This window comes from Rhinolophus sinicus, chromosome 13 (assembly GCF_057876585.1).
Source record: "Rhinolophus sinicus isolate RSI-liver-muscle chromosome 13, RSI-T2T, whole genome shotgun sequence".
NCBI classification, from domain to species: domain Eukaryota; kingdom Metazoa; phylum Chordata; class Mammalia; order Chiroptera; family Rhinolophidae; genus Rhinolophus; species Rhinolophus sinicus.
This window is the reverse complement of record NC_142513.1, coordinates 10,825,292-10,844,088: the sequence shown is the minus strand read 5'-3', so window position 1 is coordinate 10,844,088 and position 18,797 is coordinate 10,825,292. Positions and strand designations below refer to the sequence as shown.

The 18,797-nt window shown below is 43.1% G+C and overlaps 2 protein-coding genes across 11 annotated transcripts in view; one reads left to right on the top strand and one right to left on the bottom strand.

The window, feature by feature from the left end:
* The window catches only part of NCOA3 (nuclear receptor coactivator 3), a 94,295-nt gene extending 80,908 nt beyond the window's left edge, over positions 1–13,387 (top strand). For 2 of the 5 annotated variants that reach the window (XM_019749673.3, XM_074317817.2), the window contains 11 exons: positions 788–923; positions 1,962–2,156; positions 2,551–2,817; positions 2,910–3,036; positions 4,222–4,393; positions 5,068–5,361; positions 6,457–6,561; positions 7,904–8,141; positions 8,937–9,111; positions 9,467–9,608; positions 9,913–10,177. In XM_019749673.3, coding sequence (XP_019605232.2) covers positions 788–923; positions 1,962–2,156; positions 2,551–2,817; positions 2,910–3,036; positions 4,222–4,393; positions 5,068–5,361; positions 6,457–6,561; positions 7,904–8,141; positions 8,937–9,111; positions 9,467–9,608; positions 9,913–9,924 — 1,863 coding nt within the window. In that variant the 3' untranslated portion in view covers positions 9,925–10,177. Of the gene's footprint in view, positions 1–787; positions 924–1,961; positions 2,157–2,550; positions 2,818–2,909; positions 3,037–4,221; positions 4,394–5,067; positions 5,362–6,456; positions 6,562–7,900; positions 8,142–8,936; positions 9,112–9,466; positions 9,609–9,912 lie in introns of all 5 variants that reach the window. The other 3 variants (XM_019749670.3, XM_019749672.3, XM_019749671.3) reach the window with 3 other exon arrangements.
* Positions 13,388–14,000: 613 nt separating this feature from the next.
* SULF2 (sulfatase 2) overlaps positions 14,001–18,797 on the bottom strand; it is a 102,442-nt gene continuing 97,645 nt past the window's right edge. For all 6 annotated transcript variants that reach the window (XM_074317821.2, XM_019749674.3, XM_074317820.2 and 3 more), the window contains exons 16-21: positions 18,483–18,652; positions 18,118–18,260; positions 16,969–17,092; positions 16,203–16,236; positions 15,905–15,958; positions 14,001–14,936 (exon numbers count right to left, since the gene is read on the bottom strand). In XM_074317821.2, the coding sequence (XP_074173922.1) occupies positions 14,906–14,936; positions 15,905–15,958; positions 16,203–16,236; positions 16,969–17,092; positions 18,118–18,260; positions 18,483–18,652 (556 nt within the window). In that variant the 3' untranslated portion in view covers positions 14,001–14,905. The remainder of the gene's footprint in view (positions 14,937–15,904; positions 15,959–16,202; positions 16,237–16,968; positions 17,093–18,117; positions 18,261–18,482; positions 18,653–18,797) is intronic.

The following is an 18,797-nucleotide window of genomic DNA, read 5'->3' as shown; positions in this document are numbered from 1 at the left end:
AGACACATCAGATAGATATGTCTAACCTGTTAGTAGCCGATTTGAACATCTTCATGGAGGTATTTATTGTTGGAATGTGCAAATTGGGTTACTAAGGGTATGGTAGAAAGAAACCGGAAGAAGAAAACTCTTCTATTAAGCAAAGAATTTTGATTTTTACCTAAAATCACATTTCACATAACACGGTCACATTCTATATAAGCATTTCCCATAATCTGCTTGAGAAACACTATCCTGGGAGATGGTAATATGTGCCTGGGAAAATTAAAATTAATATGTGTCTTGGAAAAGTTCTATTGTTAGGATGTGTGTTTAACTTTAAGCTAGTGTTCTCTAGATTTATTGACCAAAAGCCCCTTTGAAAGCATGCTTGTGAATATTGTATTGAACATCAGCTTGTTGTTTTTATTATTTTATTATCATACTTGTTTTCAGAAGGTGTGTGTAACTTCATACATATCTGTTAGCTAATGATCCTGACTAATGTTAGCTGGAAAATATCCTATGGTTTGAGAAATAAACATCAAGTGTAAATTTTTTTTAAAAAGTCCCTTTGAAAGCACCTCCAAACCCAGGGGTTTATCTTTAGTAGTTTAAACTGTTCTTTCAAGGGAGAAGGTTATGGGTGGGAGGTCATAATACGCCTGCCTTTAAGTTGGGCATTATCATTTCAGGTAACTATTATATTTCAATTGTTCTCATTTCACCTATTTTCTTCCGATGAATATATTTATACCTATGTATCTAGTAATGTACACAGGTTAATTTAAAAAATTTTTATTTTCAGGGATCTGGAGATTTGGATAATCTAGATGCTATTCTTGGTGATCTGACTAGTTCTGACTTCTACAATAATACCATATCCACAAATGGTAGTAATCTGGGGACCAAGCAACAGATGTTTCAAGGAACTAATTCTCTGGGTAAGAAAAAACTAGGTTTTTATTCTTGCCACCGTTTAAACTTTTCTGCACACTGTATGTACTCTTACTCTAAGATTAGTACTCAACTAGCATATACAACTTCAAAACACATGCTCTGCCTCTGTTTCTTAGACTAATTTACAATGTATATGTTTAAAAAAAACTTGTTGGTCATTTTCCTGTTTATTAAAATTTCTCATTTCTAACTAATATGATGCCAATAATCATGGCACTTTTAGGAAAATGTTCTTTTTTTTTTAGATGCTCCAGAAGAGTAGTAGGTACTAGGGCACGTATTTTTCTTAGGTACAGGGAACTGGATTAAAAAGCAACCAAAACTGTAGCTTAAAACCTGTCCTTTGACAATGGAATCTTGTCATTTAGTTAATGAGACTTTTCTTCTTTGGTGTTTGATGGCGCTCTCCTGTAGCCACGTGTTTCCTCATTCATTAGTTTAATTAGGATATGTGATCTGTATCAATTGCAAAAGAATAATTCACAGTTATCTGAATGGTGGTTATTTTCAGTGGCGCTGTTTCCTAAACTGACATGGATAGTGAGATCAATGAAATAGATTGGAAAAAGCCCAAAAAAAAAGATTAGGAGGAAATTTAAGTTTCATTGCTTGTTTGATTAGAAGGCAACTTGTCTGGCTACATTTAATTGTGCAATTTTAAACAGAGAAGCCACTTAACAAGTATACATATGGAAGACCCTCCAGGAGTTTGACACATCAGTAACATTGTCAGGATTCAGTGTAGCAGAATAGGAAGGACCACACCAGGATACCATCAGTCCCCAGTACTTCAGCCAACACTGAGACTCTTGTTTCTACTTTGTTTGGAATCTGAGGCTGTGTGTGTGTGTACACACACGCCCTTAGTGATTATATTATAAAGGAAGACAGTATTTGTTTTAGTAAGAAAGACATTCTTGGGTGGGTGGCAGGGGGTTGGTATTTATGTCTTCTACTTGATTATTTATGTGTTAGATCATCAAAAGATATTTATGTGTGCTGTGCTTGTATGTTTTCAACAGGTTTGAGGAGTCCACAGTCTGTGCAGTCCATTCGTCCTGCGTACAGCCGAGCAGTATCTCTAGATAGCCCCGTTTCCGTTGGCTCAAGTCCTCCAGTAAAGAATATCAGTGCTTTCCCCATGTTACCAAAGCAGCCTATGTTGGCTGGGAATCCAAGAATGATGGATAGTCAGGAAAATTACGGCTCAAATATGGGTATGTTATTTCTAATTAGTATTCATGATTACATTTTTCTTTTGGGAAAAGCAAATTTGTCATACTTAAAACAATTTAAATAACTGGAATTAAGTAATAGGTTTTTCAGTATAAGTAGCATAATGTTTCTTTCATGAGTATTTCCTTCATTTATTCTGTGTCTTGGTTCTTTAAACTCTTATGGAGGCTTTTGGCCTAAGACATTCTCTAACCTGTAATGAATATGTGGCAATAGTGGCCCATCAGAAATGTCTTAATAGTTGGCTAGCCCTGTTCTTAGGATGACAAAGCACTTTTTTCCTCCCAGCTGATGTGTACAATGACTGTACTTATATGCTGCAAGAAGGATTTCATCATAATGTGGAAAAGACCTACTCATTTCTACCTGTTGTAGGTGGACCAAATAGAAATGTGGCTGCGAATCAGACTCCTCCCTCCGGAGACTGGGGCTTACCAAACGCAAAGGCCAGCAGAATGGAACCTTTGAGTTCAAACTCCATGGGAAGACCAGGGGCAGATTATAACGCTTCTTTACCCAGACCTCCAATGGGAGGCTCGATGCCCACCTTGTCTCTTCGGTCCAATAGCATCCCAGGTGCGAGACCAATGTTACAGCAGCAGCAGCAGCAACAGCAGCAGCAGCAGCAGATGCTTCAAATGCGTAAGCGTCCCCTTCATAACAAAAGAAAATTAGGTGTTGTAGGGTAATTTTTGCTGCTAATTATTTGAAAATTTATCTTTTTGTTCCTCCAGGGCCCGGTGAAATGCCCATGGGAATGGGGGTCAGTCCTTATGGCCAGGCAGCACCGTCTAACCAACCAGGTTCCTGGCCAGATGGCATGTTGTCCATGGAGCAAGGTCCTCATGGGACTCAGAATAGGTGGGGCTTTATTACGTAACTCTAGAAAATGTTAGCACTGATTATCTAGGAAGGATCAGAGCATGGGAAGAGACCTGAAAGAGAATGAGAGAAACTCTGCAATTAGGTACTGGGTTGCCGTCCGGGCATTTCTTGGATAATGGTGTGTGGAAGGACGCTGAGGCAGCAAGCAGTGGCATTCACGGGAGACGGAGCTGTATTGGTCAGCTCTCAGGACTATCGAGTGTCAGACGTGAGGGCCTTTCTGTGAGGTGGGAGTTGTCTCCTCAGGTTATAATCCTCCTCGATGAGGAGGGGGTAAGTTAGCACCAGTTTGACAAGGTAAATGGCGTTCAAGGTAAAGGGAAAGTCAATTTTTAAGGATTGAATAGTTATTTCCTAAAATTATTTAAAACATTTCAGGGATGATAGTGACAGTGAACTCTGGTTTGGTCAGTAACTCATTTGCATGACAGAGGCTACTGGTCAATGTCAATTCTATTAATAACTTGTATTCTGCGATGAGTTAAGCAAAGAACAGTGAATTGATCTGAGCAGACAGTGATATAACCACGTTAGTTGATTAACTTGATTGCTTCTCTACCCAGCAGAGAACATAGTTTCATCACAACATTTCTCTGAGTCAGGAGAACTGTCTAGCTCCATGCGGCACCCAGCTGTGGCTGTGTGGGGTGTGTGCTCCACTCCTCAGTACATGAGGCTGCTGTGAGCCAAGTGTAACAAAAAGTTCTTTTGGCAGGTTACCAGCCTCAGTTCATTGATAGTTCAACATTTCTATCCTTTTCCCTGTTCTTTTGTTGATTTCTCAACTTAGAAGTATCACGACTACTACCACCTCTCTTCTTGTGGGGTCTTGAAAACTGCACTCCCCACCGCCCCTGATCTGTAACCTCTGCTATCCCCCAAATGCCTGGGAGTCTAGCAATTATATTTTGGTGGTGGAATGGGGAGGTGTGCGCTGGGTACGGTGGTTGAAGATGGCCCAATGGGTTTAAAATCTAGGCCTCAGATTTAAATTGATGCCATTTGCTAATCTCTGCTACTCAGTTCATTTATTATTTATACTTGTAGTATTTGAGTTATTATTGCATATTAAGAATATTGTGCATAGTTATTATGATTTTTTTTTTTTTTTAATTTGAAGAGGAGAAGCACCATTGAAATTGATTGCAAGTCTCTCTTTAGGCCACTTCTTCGGAATTCCCTGGACGAGCTCCTTGGGCCACCTTCTAACTTAGAAGGACAGAATGATGAAAGAGCATTGTTGGACCAGCTGCACACTCTCTTGAGCAACACAGATGCCACAGGCTTAGAAGAAATTGACAGAGCTCTGGGCATCCCTGAACTTGTAAATCAAGTAGGTGGCATTAACACGGAAATAGAAGTGTGTGTGTGCTCCTCCCTGAGGCCACGTACGAGAATGCCTGTATATCTTTCCTGTTACTTGGGTTCCATCACTACATTCGTGGGTACCGGCAGTAAATTGAGAACATACACTTCATAATTGATATTACTTCCAGTAGCCTACTATTTTATAAAGCTGTCAAATTTTAGGTACCCAAATTTTACTGTGTTTCCCCGGAAATACAACCTAGCCGGACCATCGGCTCTAAGGCGTCTTTGGGAGCAAAAATTAATATAAGACCTGGTCTTATTTTACTATAATATAAGACCGGGTCTTATATTAATTTTTGCTCCCAAAGATGCCTTAGAGCCGATGGTCCAGCTAGGTCGTATTTCTGGGGAAACATGGTAGCATTTATGTAAGTACTTAATACATTGTAGATATTTGGCTCAGAAAATATTTTGAGTGTCTGTCTGCGTGAGACCTTGTACTGGGCACCAGGACACGGCCGTGAAAAGATGGGGCATGGTCTGTGTTCTCATGGGACTTGAGACAGTAAACTTGATTTTGCTTTTGGAATTCTGCAGCATTATTGTTCACATCTATTAACTTTACTGTTCACCTTCTTTAGAGCATTTGATTTCATTGAAGCACTCCATTGTTTACTTATGTGTTTGCTGTTTAAGGGACAAGCTTTGGAGCCCAAACAGGATGTTTTCCAAGGCCAAGAAGCAGCAGTAATGATGGATCAGAAGGCAGCGTTGTACGGGCAGACGTACCCAGCACAGGGGCCTCCGATGCAAGGCGGCTTTAATCTTCAGGGACAGTCACCATCTTTTAACTCGATGATGAGTCAGATGAACCAGCAAGGCAATTTTCCTCTCCAGGGAATGCACCCGAGGGCCAACATCATGAGACCTCGGACAAACACCCCCAAGCAACTTAGAATGCAGCTTCAGCAGAGGCTGCAGGGCCAGCAGGTAACCAGTCACATGCTCTGCCTTGGCCGGAAGTGGCTTTACCTTCGGCCTCCTCTTTAATTGTTTTCAGACTGTGTTCTTCAGCGCTCTTGCCACTGGCTCTCCATCTCTTGTCAACTAAAAAAAATTCCTTTTGTTTTCATTTCTGTGTAACATTTTATTTGTACAGAAGGTTTCTTATTAGAGGGTGATGTGTTAGAATTGGATACCTTTCTATAAGAATATTCCGTTTCTTAAAAAGTAAGAAATGTCAGAGCATACCTCTTGGGGAAGAAACATATTTCTTGATGACTTTGTAATCCTAGAGGTAGATAATTTCTATTTTTTAAGAAGTTCTTAAGAGTAATAACCAAGTATTTAAATCTTACTGATTTCAGCATTCTTTTTATGGAACCTCTGCTTTCTAGACTTTTTTTTTTAAACTTAAACTCTCTTTTAATATGCTATGGTAAGACATTTTTTCTTTTTTGTCTCATTAATCCTCAACAAATCTTTTAAAACTTATTTATATTGTTTGCATCTTGGGTATGCTGAGTTACTAAACGTGGCAGAACTGAGCCATATAAGCAGATGAGTGAGAGAGTTTAGAATCCAACGAGCCAGAGATGCTTCTCATATATGAGTATTCCTGAAAGTCAGTTTAGGTACTTGGGAAAGCTGTATTAATGTGCTTGTGGTATCATTTTACTTTTTACTATTTCTTCCCCATAAAATTTACCTAGGAAACGGAACAGAAGAGGTAGTTTATTTAGTTTACTATTTCCCCAACGGCCTAAATAATCCCAGAGAAAGTCTGACTTTCCAAATCCTTTGCGTTCCTGTTGAAGATGCTCTTTAAGCTGCAAAAATCACACTTTCGCTTTTTCTCCTGATGCCAAATAGTAAAGATTTATATGCTTGCTAGCCAGGAACTTTTCAGCATGAACCTTTTTGAAGTGTGAAAGGCTACCGGTTCACCTGAGATGTGACTTAACCAGGTTAATTGGATTGGAGACACCGTCATGACTTCAGCAGGGTGGTGCTAAGGATTTGGAAAGCTATTTTGGGCTCCTTAACACGTTCCACTTGTATCCTAACCAACCTGTCTCTCCTCAGTTTTTGAATCAGAGCCGGCAGGCACTTGAAATGAAAATGGAAAACCCCACTGCTGGTGGAGCTGCAGTAATGAGGCCCATGATGCAGCCCCAGGTAAACTCCCAGGTGAGAAGAACAAGTTTCTCCATGTTCACGGTGTCTCTCCTGTGCCCAGCACAGGGCCCTGTCAGGCCGTGGTTGGCTCTCAGTAAATGTCTGTTAAACAGATCAAGTAACTACCATCCCACGGTCCCATCACACTTTTCCTCTGTCATTCTTCTCTCGTTGGTGACTAGGAAGAATCAGAGGAGGAGAGGACTATTATCAAAACCACTGATTCATGCTTTTAAAATTAATTTCCTCTGTGATCAATAGGTGTGTTGTGAAAACAGCTCTTACTTACTTTTTAGGAATTTAAGGGAATAAATCTGTAAACTTTTCTGTGTTCCTGGATTCTGAAACCACAGGCTCACTGGGTAAAATTTGAAATTATTAGAACTATAAAGAAGAAAATAACTAACACATAATCCTACTCTCAGTAACAACCTCTGAGGTGACCTGTTTCCCATAGTGGGAGGAGGATATTAAAGTTCTCCCTCCAGTCCAAGTTGGAGACTTAGTACGGTATTTTCTTAATGTGCATGAGGCAGGTAACACGGAAATCTCTTACTGTGGGCTGAAATAGCGTTCATAATTACTGCTAAAAAACAACTGTGGAACGCCCAATTTTCATGGTCTTAGGCCCCCTGGAGGTACTGATGGATACATTTTCTTGATAATCAGACATCCTGTAATAAGCTAAGCTAGAATGCCCTCTGGAAAGATAATAAAAGTTTGCTGTTTTTGGAGATGATCTCTCCCAGCTGGGAGAGCACAAATCAGCTTCCGTGTTCAGTACTTTGGTTGTGTCACCTTCTGAATCTCCAGAGAGCTTCTCCTTACCCTCTGCCTCTCCTTTCAGAAGCTCTAAAGAGACTATGAGACCTTCTGGGGTAGATTTCTGCTTTCTGAGTATAAGCCCATCCTTTTTCTTTTTTGCTTCTCTTCTTGTTTCAACCTCCCCCCCCCATACACCCTCAATCCTGCCCTTTTTCATCTTGTAGTTTTATTTCATAGTTTCTGGAAAGTTCGTCCTCAAATTCTACCCCTAAATAAATGGTCTCTTGCTTTGAGGAATGTTTTGTAACTATTTAAAGCTTAACAACTGTCTGCTTTTGTCTCTTGGTCCCAAATAATTTTTAGGTCTCTATTCTGCAAATCTCTACCATCCACCCCCCTCCAGTAGACAGAAAGCCTTTACCATAATGAGAAACGTACTTTTTTTTTCTTTTTCTTTTTGTAATTACAAAGAAAGGCATTGGGTATATTTTCTCTCTGATACCTGATGTATTGTGGGGGTACTCTATGCATGAAATTGGCTGCTTCCTGCTATATGTGTGTAATTGCATTCTTTCTTGGGTACCAGCAGGGTTTTCTTAATGCCCAGATGGTTGCCCAGCGCAGCCGAGAGCTGCTCAGTCATCACTTCCGACAGCAGAGAGTGGCGATGATGATGCAGCAGCAACAGCAACAGCAGCAGCAGCAGCAAACCCAGGCCTTCAGCCCACCCCCTAACGTGACCGCGTCCCCCAGCATGGATGGGGTTTTGGCGGGGCCTGCAATGCCACCAGCTCCACCCCAGCAGTTTCCATATCCACCAAATTATGGTAAATCTGACAGCGAAAATGTCTGCCTCAAAGTAATATCACTAAAGGCGTAAGATTCACTAGATCTGTTGCATATTAAAAACATAAACACTATTCACTCCCTTTTGTTATTTCACAAGAAAAACAAAATTAATTAAAAATAACAGAACAAAAATGTCTCCTGCAGTGCACAGGTCATTGTAGTTGTGGTAGATGGTCTATCATAGGTGAGTGTTTTTTTCAGGTCTTGGTTTTTCACCTCCCCACATCTTAGTTTGGAAGGAAGCCTTCCATGTCTTCCCCCATGTGTCTTAGTGTAGTAGAACTCGACAGTCCCTGAATGCTTGGTCAACAGTGAGAGGCACGTGTTGTGTGGATTTTCTGAGTTCCTTTTCTTGGTGACTGAGACATATTAATTGCAATACTGCATATTCCTCTTGGGGGCAGAGGTATGTATTGGGGAGATTGCATTTTAGGATGCATCCCTGCCAGGTGGAGACAGGAACTTTTCTACCCTCTAATGAGGGATGGAGTGATGTAAGCAGCGTGATACGGAGTCCCTTCTTTGTGAAGCTCATTGAAGTAACTACCCGTCAAGTGGTCTAGTGTTTTTCTGTATGTAGTACGCCTGTTACTCTGTTGGTATCTTGGTGAGCAAGACGAACTGGCAGGCAGCGTCCTGTAGCAGCCTGTGTCTTATACTTCACATGCTCGGTCCCTGCCTTTAAAAAAGAACATAGAAGTACTCTAGAAAGCTGGTATTCTAAGGAGGTAGCATTTGAGTATTGTAATTTCCTTTTTTCTTTTTTTTTAAAGGGATGGGACAACAGCCAGATCCAGCCTTTGGTCGAGTGTCTAGTCCTCCCAATGCAATGATGTCCTCAAGAATGGGTCCCTCCCAGAGTCCCATGATGCAGCACCCTCAGACCGCACCTATGTATCCGTCCTCGGAAATGAAGGGCTGGCCGTCAGGAAACCTGGCCAGGAACAGGTAAAGAACAGGGACTTTTAGAAGTCATTCACATTCTAGTGCCAAAAGTTTAGGAAATGAATCTGTGCATTTTTCAGTCAAGCCTGTTTGGATGGAAAGATCCAAACGCCTGGGCTCATACTAGAAAATGTGTTATTTGGCTCCTCCATTGGGATGCTCCTTCCTCTTGTTCCTGCAGCCACCAGGGCATTGAATACAGGCAGCTGTGAAAGACAGAAGGCAGGCTGTCGGGGCGTCCTCTCTCCCCTGTTGTGCTCTGCTTAAGGATCGCGACCTCTGGCAAAGTGGAGGTCGTCTCTGTGTGCGTGTCTGGTGTAACTGAAGTGAGGAGGGTAACTCTGTGCTTCCTCCACAGCTCCTTTTCCCAGCAGCAGTTTGCCCAGCAGGGCGCGCCAGCCGCCTACAGCATGGTGCACATGAACGGCAGCAGCGGGCCCATGGCCCAGGTGAACATGAACTCCATGGCCCTGTCTGGCATGCCCATGGGCCCTGACCAGGTACGGCACTCTGTTCCTTACCTTCTCACAAAGCTTTTCGTGTTTTCTGGAGGGAACCAAAGCCTCAGCTGGAATCTAAAGGGCCTCGGTAGATTTTTACCTTGGATGTGAAACTTAAAAATATAGTCATTGAGAAAACTTTTGGTTTGGAGGCATGAGGCCATGAGGTTCTTTTGGTAATTTGAGGTCTTGGGAATTTGAATCAATCAGCCAGAGCCATGTTGCAGGCCATCAGTACAGACGAGTGGATTCTTCTCTCTTGTGCAGAGCATGTTTTACTCACGTTTCTTCTGGTTACTAACAGAAATACTGCTGACCTCTACACCAGGACCTCCAAGGAAATCACTGTACAAATGACACCGCACGAGGATTAGCCAGAGTAAAGAATCATTGTTTTAGGCACCCAGCTGTGAAGAAAGGACCACTTTTGATCTCCATCCAGGGTATTCCAAGTGACGTTATTTGAGTAGGACTGGATTTTTAGCTGAAGCGTGGTATCTACCTGTTTGTTTTTTCCATTCTCTTGTGTATCATGGTGTTCAAAACAGAGAAAAAATTTTGGCATTCTGCCTCTTGGGGTGATTCTGGAGATGACAGAGTGTTACTGATGACGAAACTCTCCTGTGTCCCTTCTTTCTGCCTGGCTATTCAGTCTTTCAATTAAATGTGGGTGGGCCCAAGAACATTTGGAGAAATCAAGCGAGATTGGAACGCCTGGGTTTCTCTAGTTGCCGTATTGGAGGAAGAGCAGAGCCTGAGCTTTCATTTGTTTTTGTTACTACAGGGAGTTCTGTCCTGGGGGGTTGGCGTTTCTGAGTGTTTCCCTGTAATGAGTGTTGAGTTGCTCCCACCCCATTCTTGGTTGTCTTAGGCTTCAGCTAGGATTTTTGTTGGCCCCTGACGTTCTGTCATACTTCACCTCTAGGAATTGTCCTTGACGTCAAATGGCCTTGCAGAAGGGAAAATGAGCTGACAGTATTTAATTGCAGCAGTAGCAATTTTTCACATGCTAACGTGCAGCCGAGTGCACTTTATTTAAAAAGTAATGGATAAATGCAATATTCTTGAGGTCTTGAGGAATGGTGAACCACATTCCTGGTTTTTGTCTAATCTCTTGGACAAGAACTATGATTTTGTTGTTGTCGTCGAAAGTACTGGTGTCACCCTTTGCCTATATGGTAGAGCAATAATGCTTTTTGAGAATAAACTGCAGAAAACCCAAGGCCAGGTACTGCATTCTGAATCAGAATTTCGCAGTGTTTCTGTGAATAGATTTTTTTGTAAATATGACCTTTAAGATATTATATTATGTAAAATATGTATATACCTTTTTTGTAGGTCACAACAACTCATTTTTACAGAGTTTGTGAAGCTAAATATTTAACATTGTTGATTTCAGTAAGCTCAGCGTGGTGAGGTTACAAACAGAAGAGACATCCCCTAAATTTTGTGGCCTGGGGGGAGGGGACAGCAGTCCAAAACTTTTCCTTCTGGCCAGCCTTAGATGCCTCACTCTTTTCAATCTCTTAATCTAAAAGCTATTTAAAGAGATCATTTGTTTAGATGTAGGCATTTAAATTCTTTTTCTTTTAAATTCTTCTACCAGAACTAAGCACTTTGTTAATTTTGAGGGAAAGAATAGACATGGGGAAATAAAAAAAAAAAGGTATCAAGAATTTTAAAAGATCAAGCAATTTGATTTAAAAAAGAATCTTGGATTTTAAGTGGTTTATAAATTAAACAATAGGAAAATAATTTTTTTTTTTTTTTTTTTTTTTTTTTTTTTTTAATTTGAATACGTTGTCTTTTCGTCCATTTGAGGATTGCTCTAAGGTTTTGGTTGCTGAGACCTGAATCCCACACTGAGCTCTCAAGAGTAGAATCCTTGATGTGTGGTTTCTGGTGTCTGCTCAGCTGTCTTGTCATTCCATTAATGTGATGTTTTCACCACCCCTGAAGATAGGAATAGTGTTATAGTTATTTCTTAAGGACTCAGAACAGTCAGTTTTGCGTGATTCAGAGCTGCAGTCTGTGAGCACCTTTGCACTCCTTCCCCCTGCCCTTTCCTGCTGTTACCACTCCCTGACACTTGTCCTGGTCAGTTGGGAATGGGGGGGAACATCAAGTTTAATTCTCTGTATCTGGTTTACTTTATTAGGTTCAAACAACTGAGTGAAATCGGGGTTTTGGAATATCTATGAATTTCATGTCTCTGCTGGCCTTGGTGTCATTTCCTAGCAATAACTGAGAGCCAGTTAATTTTTTATTTAACATACGTTTAGCTAATCTTTCTAGGTGTCTCTGAAGGTAAGATCATTTAATTTCTTTGACTTGCTTATGAGTAAGTGAAACCTATATTTCCAAACCACCACCAGAGTGGATTTAAGTCTGACATCCCCTCCCCTCCTGCCCGGTTAAAAATAAATCTAAGATTGTAAATCCATCAGCTTCCATCATAGTGGCCTGTATTTTTCAGATAACATGTCCACCTGTCTGGCGACAGGCACAGTTGAGTACAAGCCGCTCTTTCTAGACACAGTTGTGTCAGGCATGTCTGAACTTTTCTCGTGTGCGTGGGGACAGACAGAATGGTGCTCTTACCTTTCTTGACTTTTAAAAATTAATTAAAAACAAAACAAAAAAATAAAGTTTTGTGATTCTTTTCCTTAGTCCTGACTCCAGGCTAACTGGGAGGCAGCACCTCCTTTTTATATGGAGAAAAAAAAAGTTTATTATAAGTTTTTATATTTTCTACTTGTTCATTTTCTTGGTGCAGATTTTGATTTTCTTTTAATGGCTGCAGTCTTTGAGATGATTTGTTGTTTTTAACCTTTGTTGCCCGTTTACCATTTTTGGATGAATCTCTTTGTGCTCCTGCCGCCTACCTCTCCTCATCCCCCATCCCAACCCCCTTTTTAAACCTTGGTATCTGTTGGGTGAACAATGTAAGTAACCTTTTCATCTGCTTTTAGAATGTGAGGTATTTCCAGTACACCTCCTTTTTTGCTGAATCCAAAGATATATAAATATATATTTTTTAAAGATCAAAATGATATAAAGGAGATACGTGTTTCTTCCTTTAAAAACAAATAGAAACTCGTGGTTAGTGATCCTATTACGATGCCACTTTTCTAAATTGTGCATCTTGATGGGAGGGTGTAAATATCGATCATCAGGCCTGCGTAATCAGTATTTAACATCTAAGGTGAGTTGGGGTGGATGGGGGCGGGGACGGGAGAACATAACTGGCTTGCTGTCCTAGAAATTCTTTGAGCCAGAGATAGATGCAGCTGGAAAGGAACAGAGTGGAGTGCCGGTTACCCACATGCCCGTCCAGTTCCCTTTTTATTTGCAGAAGCCATGAGTTTTATTTACAAGTGGGAAATTCGTGGGAGCAAAACCTCTAGGGTAGATGAAATTTCCTCCTGCTGTAGAGGAGCCAGAGCTATTGTGCAGCCCCAGGGCGAGCTGCTGACTAATAAGCAGGGTGTTCTTTCTTTCTTTCTCTCTTTCCAATGTATGAAATTTTGAAGAAGATGGAAATGTCATTCTGAGAGCAATATTTAAATTCTCAGGAATTGACTTACAGTATTGAGGATGAATTCAATTTCAATCAAGTTTACATTCAATGTTGCTTTTAAAAATCGAAGTCATTCTTTACACTGCAAAGAATCCAAACCACGTGGGGTAACTTATGAGATGGTTGTGTGATAAGCTATGACTGTTTTGCTGATCATTTTGGGTGTCATTGTAAATAAAGGTTTCTATTTAAAATTGAAGCCTAAGAGCTTGCTTTATTTCTCAAAAAAAAAAAAAAAAAAAAATCCCTATTGGATTAAGGATAAAAAAAAAAAGGTCAAAGAATCCTATTTCAAACAATGGTAACAATTTGTGAGGTGAAAAAATTTTTTCTTTCTAAATGCCTTTTACTGTCTGCAGCAATAGAAAACAGTAAAACTGGAGGTTGTATTCTGCAAACACGTTCCAAAAAGGACCCTTGCAAAGCATGGAACTGTTCTTGTAAAAGGTGAGTATTGGGAATCATGTGGTAAGTGAGAAATGGGTTGGACGAGTAGATGGCTGCGGTTCCTCCTTCCTCCCATTCTAGCGTTGTGACAGCTCCCTTTACCAGGTTAGACTACCTGGGACACAAAGCTCAGCTAAGGTGAACTGCTTTGCACTTGATTAGTACTTTTCAAAAGTGAGGTCCTAAAGCTGGTGCAATATGAGACTTACCCGTGAGGTCCCTGAAATAGGATAAATTTGAGTCATTAATTTATAACCATCTGTTCTCTTTTTAAGTCCAAGGTGTCTCTTTCCAAAAAGTTGTTGTTGACTGGTAGTGTCTTGAATGATTTTTTTTTTTTAAAAAAACCAAACACACCAAAAAACTCCCAAGAATGGCCTTTTACAAAATGTCAAAGGTTACCTCATGCCAACTGCTGGTCATAGGCTGGGGTTTCCAACACTGTATGGCAGTACTTAAGACTACAAAATTTCTTTACAAATACAGTTTCATTAAAACTTGGGACATACATCAACTTCATTTCTTTTCAGTACTTTAGAAAACATTAGTTCTGGGACAGATAACAAAGGCATAGTGGGAGAAATGGCAACTCGTCAGGGAGGGAAATGTCCGCAACTGCAAGGGTTTTCGTTTCCACCGGCCACCAAGAGTTCACTGACACCACCACGTTCTCACTAGTCAGATTCCCCTGAAAGCACCCACGCTGGTTACATGTAAATAGTCACATATATACAGTGAAGTTACTTCAGCGGCAACCAGAGTTACGGTGCTAGATGAGGGTCATTTCTTTTGTGCTACTGACTCGCTGTCAAACTGCACCATTTCTAGCAGCTGCCTCTGTCCTGCTTCTTAGTTCCTTCGTGACAAACCAGAAGAGGACTGTTTTTCCTTATGGTTTTTCTTTTTTTCTTACGGTTTAAAAAAAATTCCAGTGACTTTTCACCCTTGGGGGAAATTTCCAAGAAATCTCTTTGTTCTTTTTCCCTCGTGAGCCTCACAGAGAGGGTTAGTGGTGACTTTTTGATATGAAAATGCATTTTGTGCAGCTGGTGAGGTGTAATCCAAAGCAAAAGCAGGGGCAAAAATGGACTTCCTGACGGAGCTCTGCTCCTGGTGGTTCTCTTCCAGAAGTTGCCATGTTGACTGAAAGAAGGTCTGTGTCTCGCAAGTCTCGTGGCTAACAGCATGGGTCTGCTTGAAATCATACATGGTTTCCCACTGTCGGTACAGTCAGAGGGTACCTCTGGTTTTGAGGTCCGTCTCACGCTGCTTAACCTTCCCAGCCTTCCCACAGCTGTCCCCTGTAGAACAAAGTAAACTCATCTTAGCATTTGGTTATCATGCTGCTAATGGACTGCTTCATTAGTTTCACAGCCAAGTAAGCTTTGCTTCAAGGATGTGGCTGCTGAGAAGGAATAGTTCTAGGTCCCTTAGAAAAAGCTTGCTACTGCTTAATCATCTAGATTTTCACTTGTTGGCTTACACACTCAGTGGCTGGCAAAGGCAGTATTTAATAGAATACAGTGGCCAAAGAGAATGTGAGATGTAAAGATTATATGCCTTATTAATTCGGGGAGCACCAAAGAAATACTTGGCCGCCCATTTCATCATCCTGTTAGAAGCCACATAGGTTTACATGCACATAAAGAAATGAGGAGGCCAGAGGTCGCAAATGGCAGCTCACCAAGGGGATTTGTTTGTCTGCATGGTAACTTCATGTCAAATTGCCAATGTTAACACAAAATTCTTACACATATTTGGAGCTTTTGGATTTTCCTAATGAATTAGAGGATTCAAACTGTATCACATTTGTGCTGCTCCCTTTAGACTTGATGTGACCTTTCTAGGTTGCCACAGCCCCCTGCCAGCCTCTGTTGGCTCTGGACAGAGTTTGTAGCATGGATATATTTGGAAACCATCTACTGAGGCCTCCTGCTGCTGAAGTTATGGACCAGGTAGCCCTTCGGCAGCCACAGCCTTCAAGGTACTGGCACTTACATGACACTTAAATGCTTCTTAGCCTCTAATACCCTGAGTTTACCAGGCAGGTTATTGTGGAGAGAACAACAGTGTATAGTAGACTAAGGATTAATCTAAAACATGGGATGTAGTCAGGTATGTTACTTTTCAGAAAAGCCTTACATTACTGCTCTCCCTCTCATTCTGGGAGCAGGAGAGCACTGAGCTTTGGCATGCACACAGAATAGCCTTGGCAGAACGAAGCAAGCCAGAACCAGATCGCTATCTGTAAACTGGTTCCCCAACTCACAGTGATTTGGAAGAAGGTCTCTTCATTTCTGGCCACTTTCGACGCTGAAACTGCCTAAGTTTTCAAGTGTCAAAAGGAGAATGAGTGTTAACCATCACCAAGAAAGAAGAGTTACCCCCAAAGAACAACACAGAGAAGGTCTCTTAGGGGACACTGTTACTGGCGGGTCATCCAGTCCCCTGGCAGACCAGAGAAAGGGCAGTGTGTCAGCCTAACACGTGCACCCTCACAGAGGTTAGACTGAAGGGTGGGCCTTGGGATGGGACCGTTCTCAGGCTTTAAAAACAAAACCAAATACCTGTATTGCTCATAGCTTCCTCCATCTTTAAGTCCTAAATAAGAGAGAAATGAATAAGATAGAAACATAATATAGGGGAAAAATGGCACAAGCAATGATGAACTTTATAACTGCTTTTTCTTGTTAAAAACACCTTTGGCACTTTGTCACAAACCCTTGATACTGCTAGTGCTCCCTTGGCAGATGAGTGGAGTGAACTAAGGGGAGCTTTCCCTAAGGTAGCCGTTCCGGATCACCTACACTCGAGAGTCACACTAGTTCTAGGACCCTGATGCATTCATTCAACACTGACCTTGGTCATGGTAGGGGAGGCAGGTTTGGCCACAAACACCTATGCTACAGAGGACAGAGAGCCAAGGGCTCCGAGAAAGGCAAGGTGCTGGGGAGACGCTGTGTTTTGCTCTTGGCAAGTTTCTTAGAGGATATGACAGTGTGACCAAGTGCGTGGGCTTTGGAGTCAGCTGACCCGGTCACTTGACTCACTCATAAAACACGGCCAAGCAGATACTCCTCAGAGGGTTGGCATAAAGGTTATCAGTTAACGCATATAAAATAGCACAGTGGCTGGTACACAGTTTAAATGATGACACTTAGGACCATGAAAGCAGCACTGGTGGGTGTTAGGAAGGTGGTATTTCAGCCACTGGTGAGAATTCACCAACTCCTGGTGATTCCGGCTTCTCTCTTCGGACCAGACATGACCTCCCAAATTCCTTCCTGTGGTAGCCTCGGTCTCTGCAGGCCCCACGGGGTGGTGCCTACTCACCCAGCTCCATGTTTCGGGTCCGGGGGTTACACTGCTTGTAACCCTTGCAACTCCGCAACTCCATGAGCTGTACGTGCAGCTGATTCAGGACATCCCTGTCCAGTGTATTCACTGCATTCATCAGCTGGGGGGAAAGGCAGGGCAGCGGCGAGGTGAGTGCAGGAACCCCCCCACCCCGCCATCCTCAGGCAGGTTGGGAGGCTACCTCTGCTTCTGCACAAGCTGGAGTGTGGAACAGGTGGGACTACCTTTTGCCTCTAGCCCCATGCGAATGAGAATTCATGAGAATAAAAGCCACCTGTCTGTACTTAACACTGAACTGGAGCCGCTGGTCAGGAAACTGACCCAGCTTGGAAAGAAGCCCTTCCGAACCCTGTGTTTTTAAGCAGCCTTCATTCACAGTCCCTCCTGATGGGGAGGCAGCCATGTAGGAAGGACTGGGTCATGACCTGGCGCTTGCCTTGGCTGGGAGCTCTGCCACCCCCGTTTGTAAAATACAGGATGGGCCACCTAAGGACAAAGACTGGCAGCCTAGATGGCAAATATAACAGCAAAACCAGACCACATGTAAAACACTGCGTTCTGCCTTTTCTTAAAACATTGGAGAATGGCCATGGCTGAGGCCGCACTACTGAGCAGCTGTAGTGCCGAGTGCAGGGTGACCCTCTGTTTTAGATGGCACGTGTGTGTTCCACTCCCCAGAGACTCCATGGCTCCTTTCTGTCTCACGTGTCCTGGGGCACCTCAGTCATGCGTGTATCCAGATGACTTCATGGCAGCACTGAGAGAAGTGCCTGCAGCAGCAGTCTGCGTGAGTGTTAGCTGCTCTGTAGCACGGGAGGGTGTGGCCTGACCCAGAGGACCCCTGACGCTCCCGTCTAGGAGCCCTCACAGGGTCCCATACAGGCTGCGTTAATGCTGCCACGTGCCTAACGCAGAGGAAGAGGCTGCAGAGATTAGATCACAGATGCAGGAAAATGGAGGCAGAGAAGGGCTGGCTGCACGTGGAGTCGCAGCGCTTTCGGAGGCTTCACAGCTCACTTCTGTCTTAGGGACTGAGTGAGACTTGGGGAACCTATCGCTTCCTCGGGGCCCTACCTGGCAGCACCTGGATACCCCACCCCGTTCTCCAGCTTGGGGTCTCTGTACCTGGTAGGGGTCTGTGTTGAGATCAAAGTACTCAAGGAAGCCGGTTGCAAATTCACAGAAGAGGAAATTGTGGGTCTCGTTGATGGTCCTCATGCACCAGTACGTGTTGTTGTTGGCGCTGGTACAGGCACAGAAGGGCCCCACTGCCAAGGGAAGAGAGAGCACGCCCTGAGTGTGCCTGCAGGAAGCAACCCCGTCTGCCAACAGGATTTCCTGTCCCGAGGCCGCGAGCCAGGCCCTGTTGGGAGCACTCGTTGACCCGTGATGTCAGGGAACGTTCCCGAAAGACCTGCAGGGTCTGGCACGGTGGGTCCCTGTGAGGCCCCGGAGAAGCCCCTCCACCCTGGTCTGCCCCCCGCGCTCACGTGTCCAGAGAGGTGCAGTCTGCCAGTGCTGGTTGTCGTGGGTGAAGCACGTGAGGCCCGGCATGCTGCACGTGTCATTGTTCTGCAGTCGCTTGAGCAGCTTGCGAAGTTTCTTCTTGCGCTTCTGCTCCCGCAACAGCCATACCTTGTCCTTCTCTTGCAGCCCCTTCCTATGGGCACATCGGGCCACACCCCTCACACCTCCCTCTGGCCCCCACCTTAGAGCCTCCTAGGGATCAATGACCCTGGACCTCTGCCCTTCCTGCCTAGGAAGCTGTGGGCATAGCAATAGGGGGTTCCCAAAGGTAAAGACTT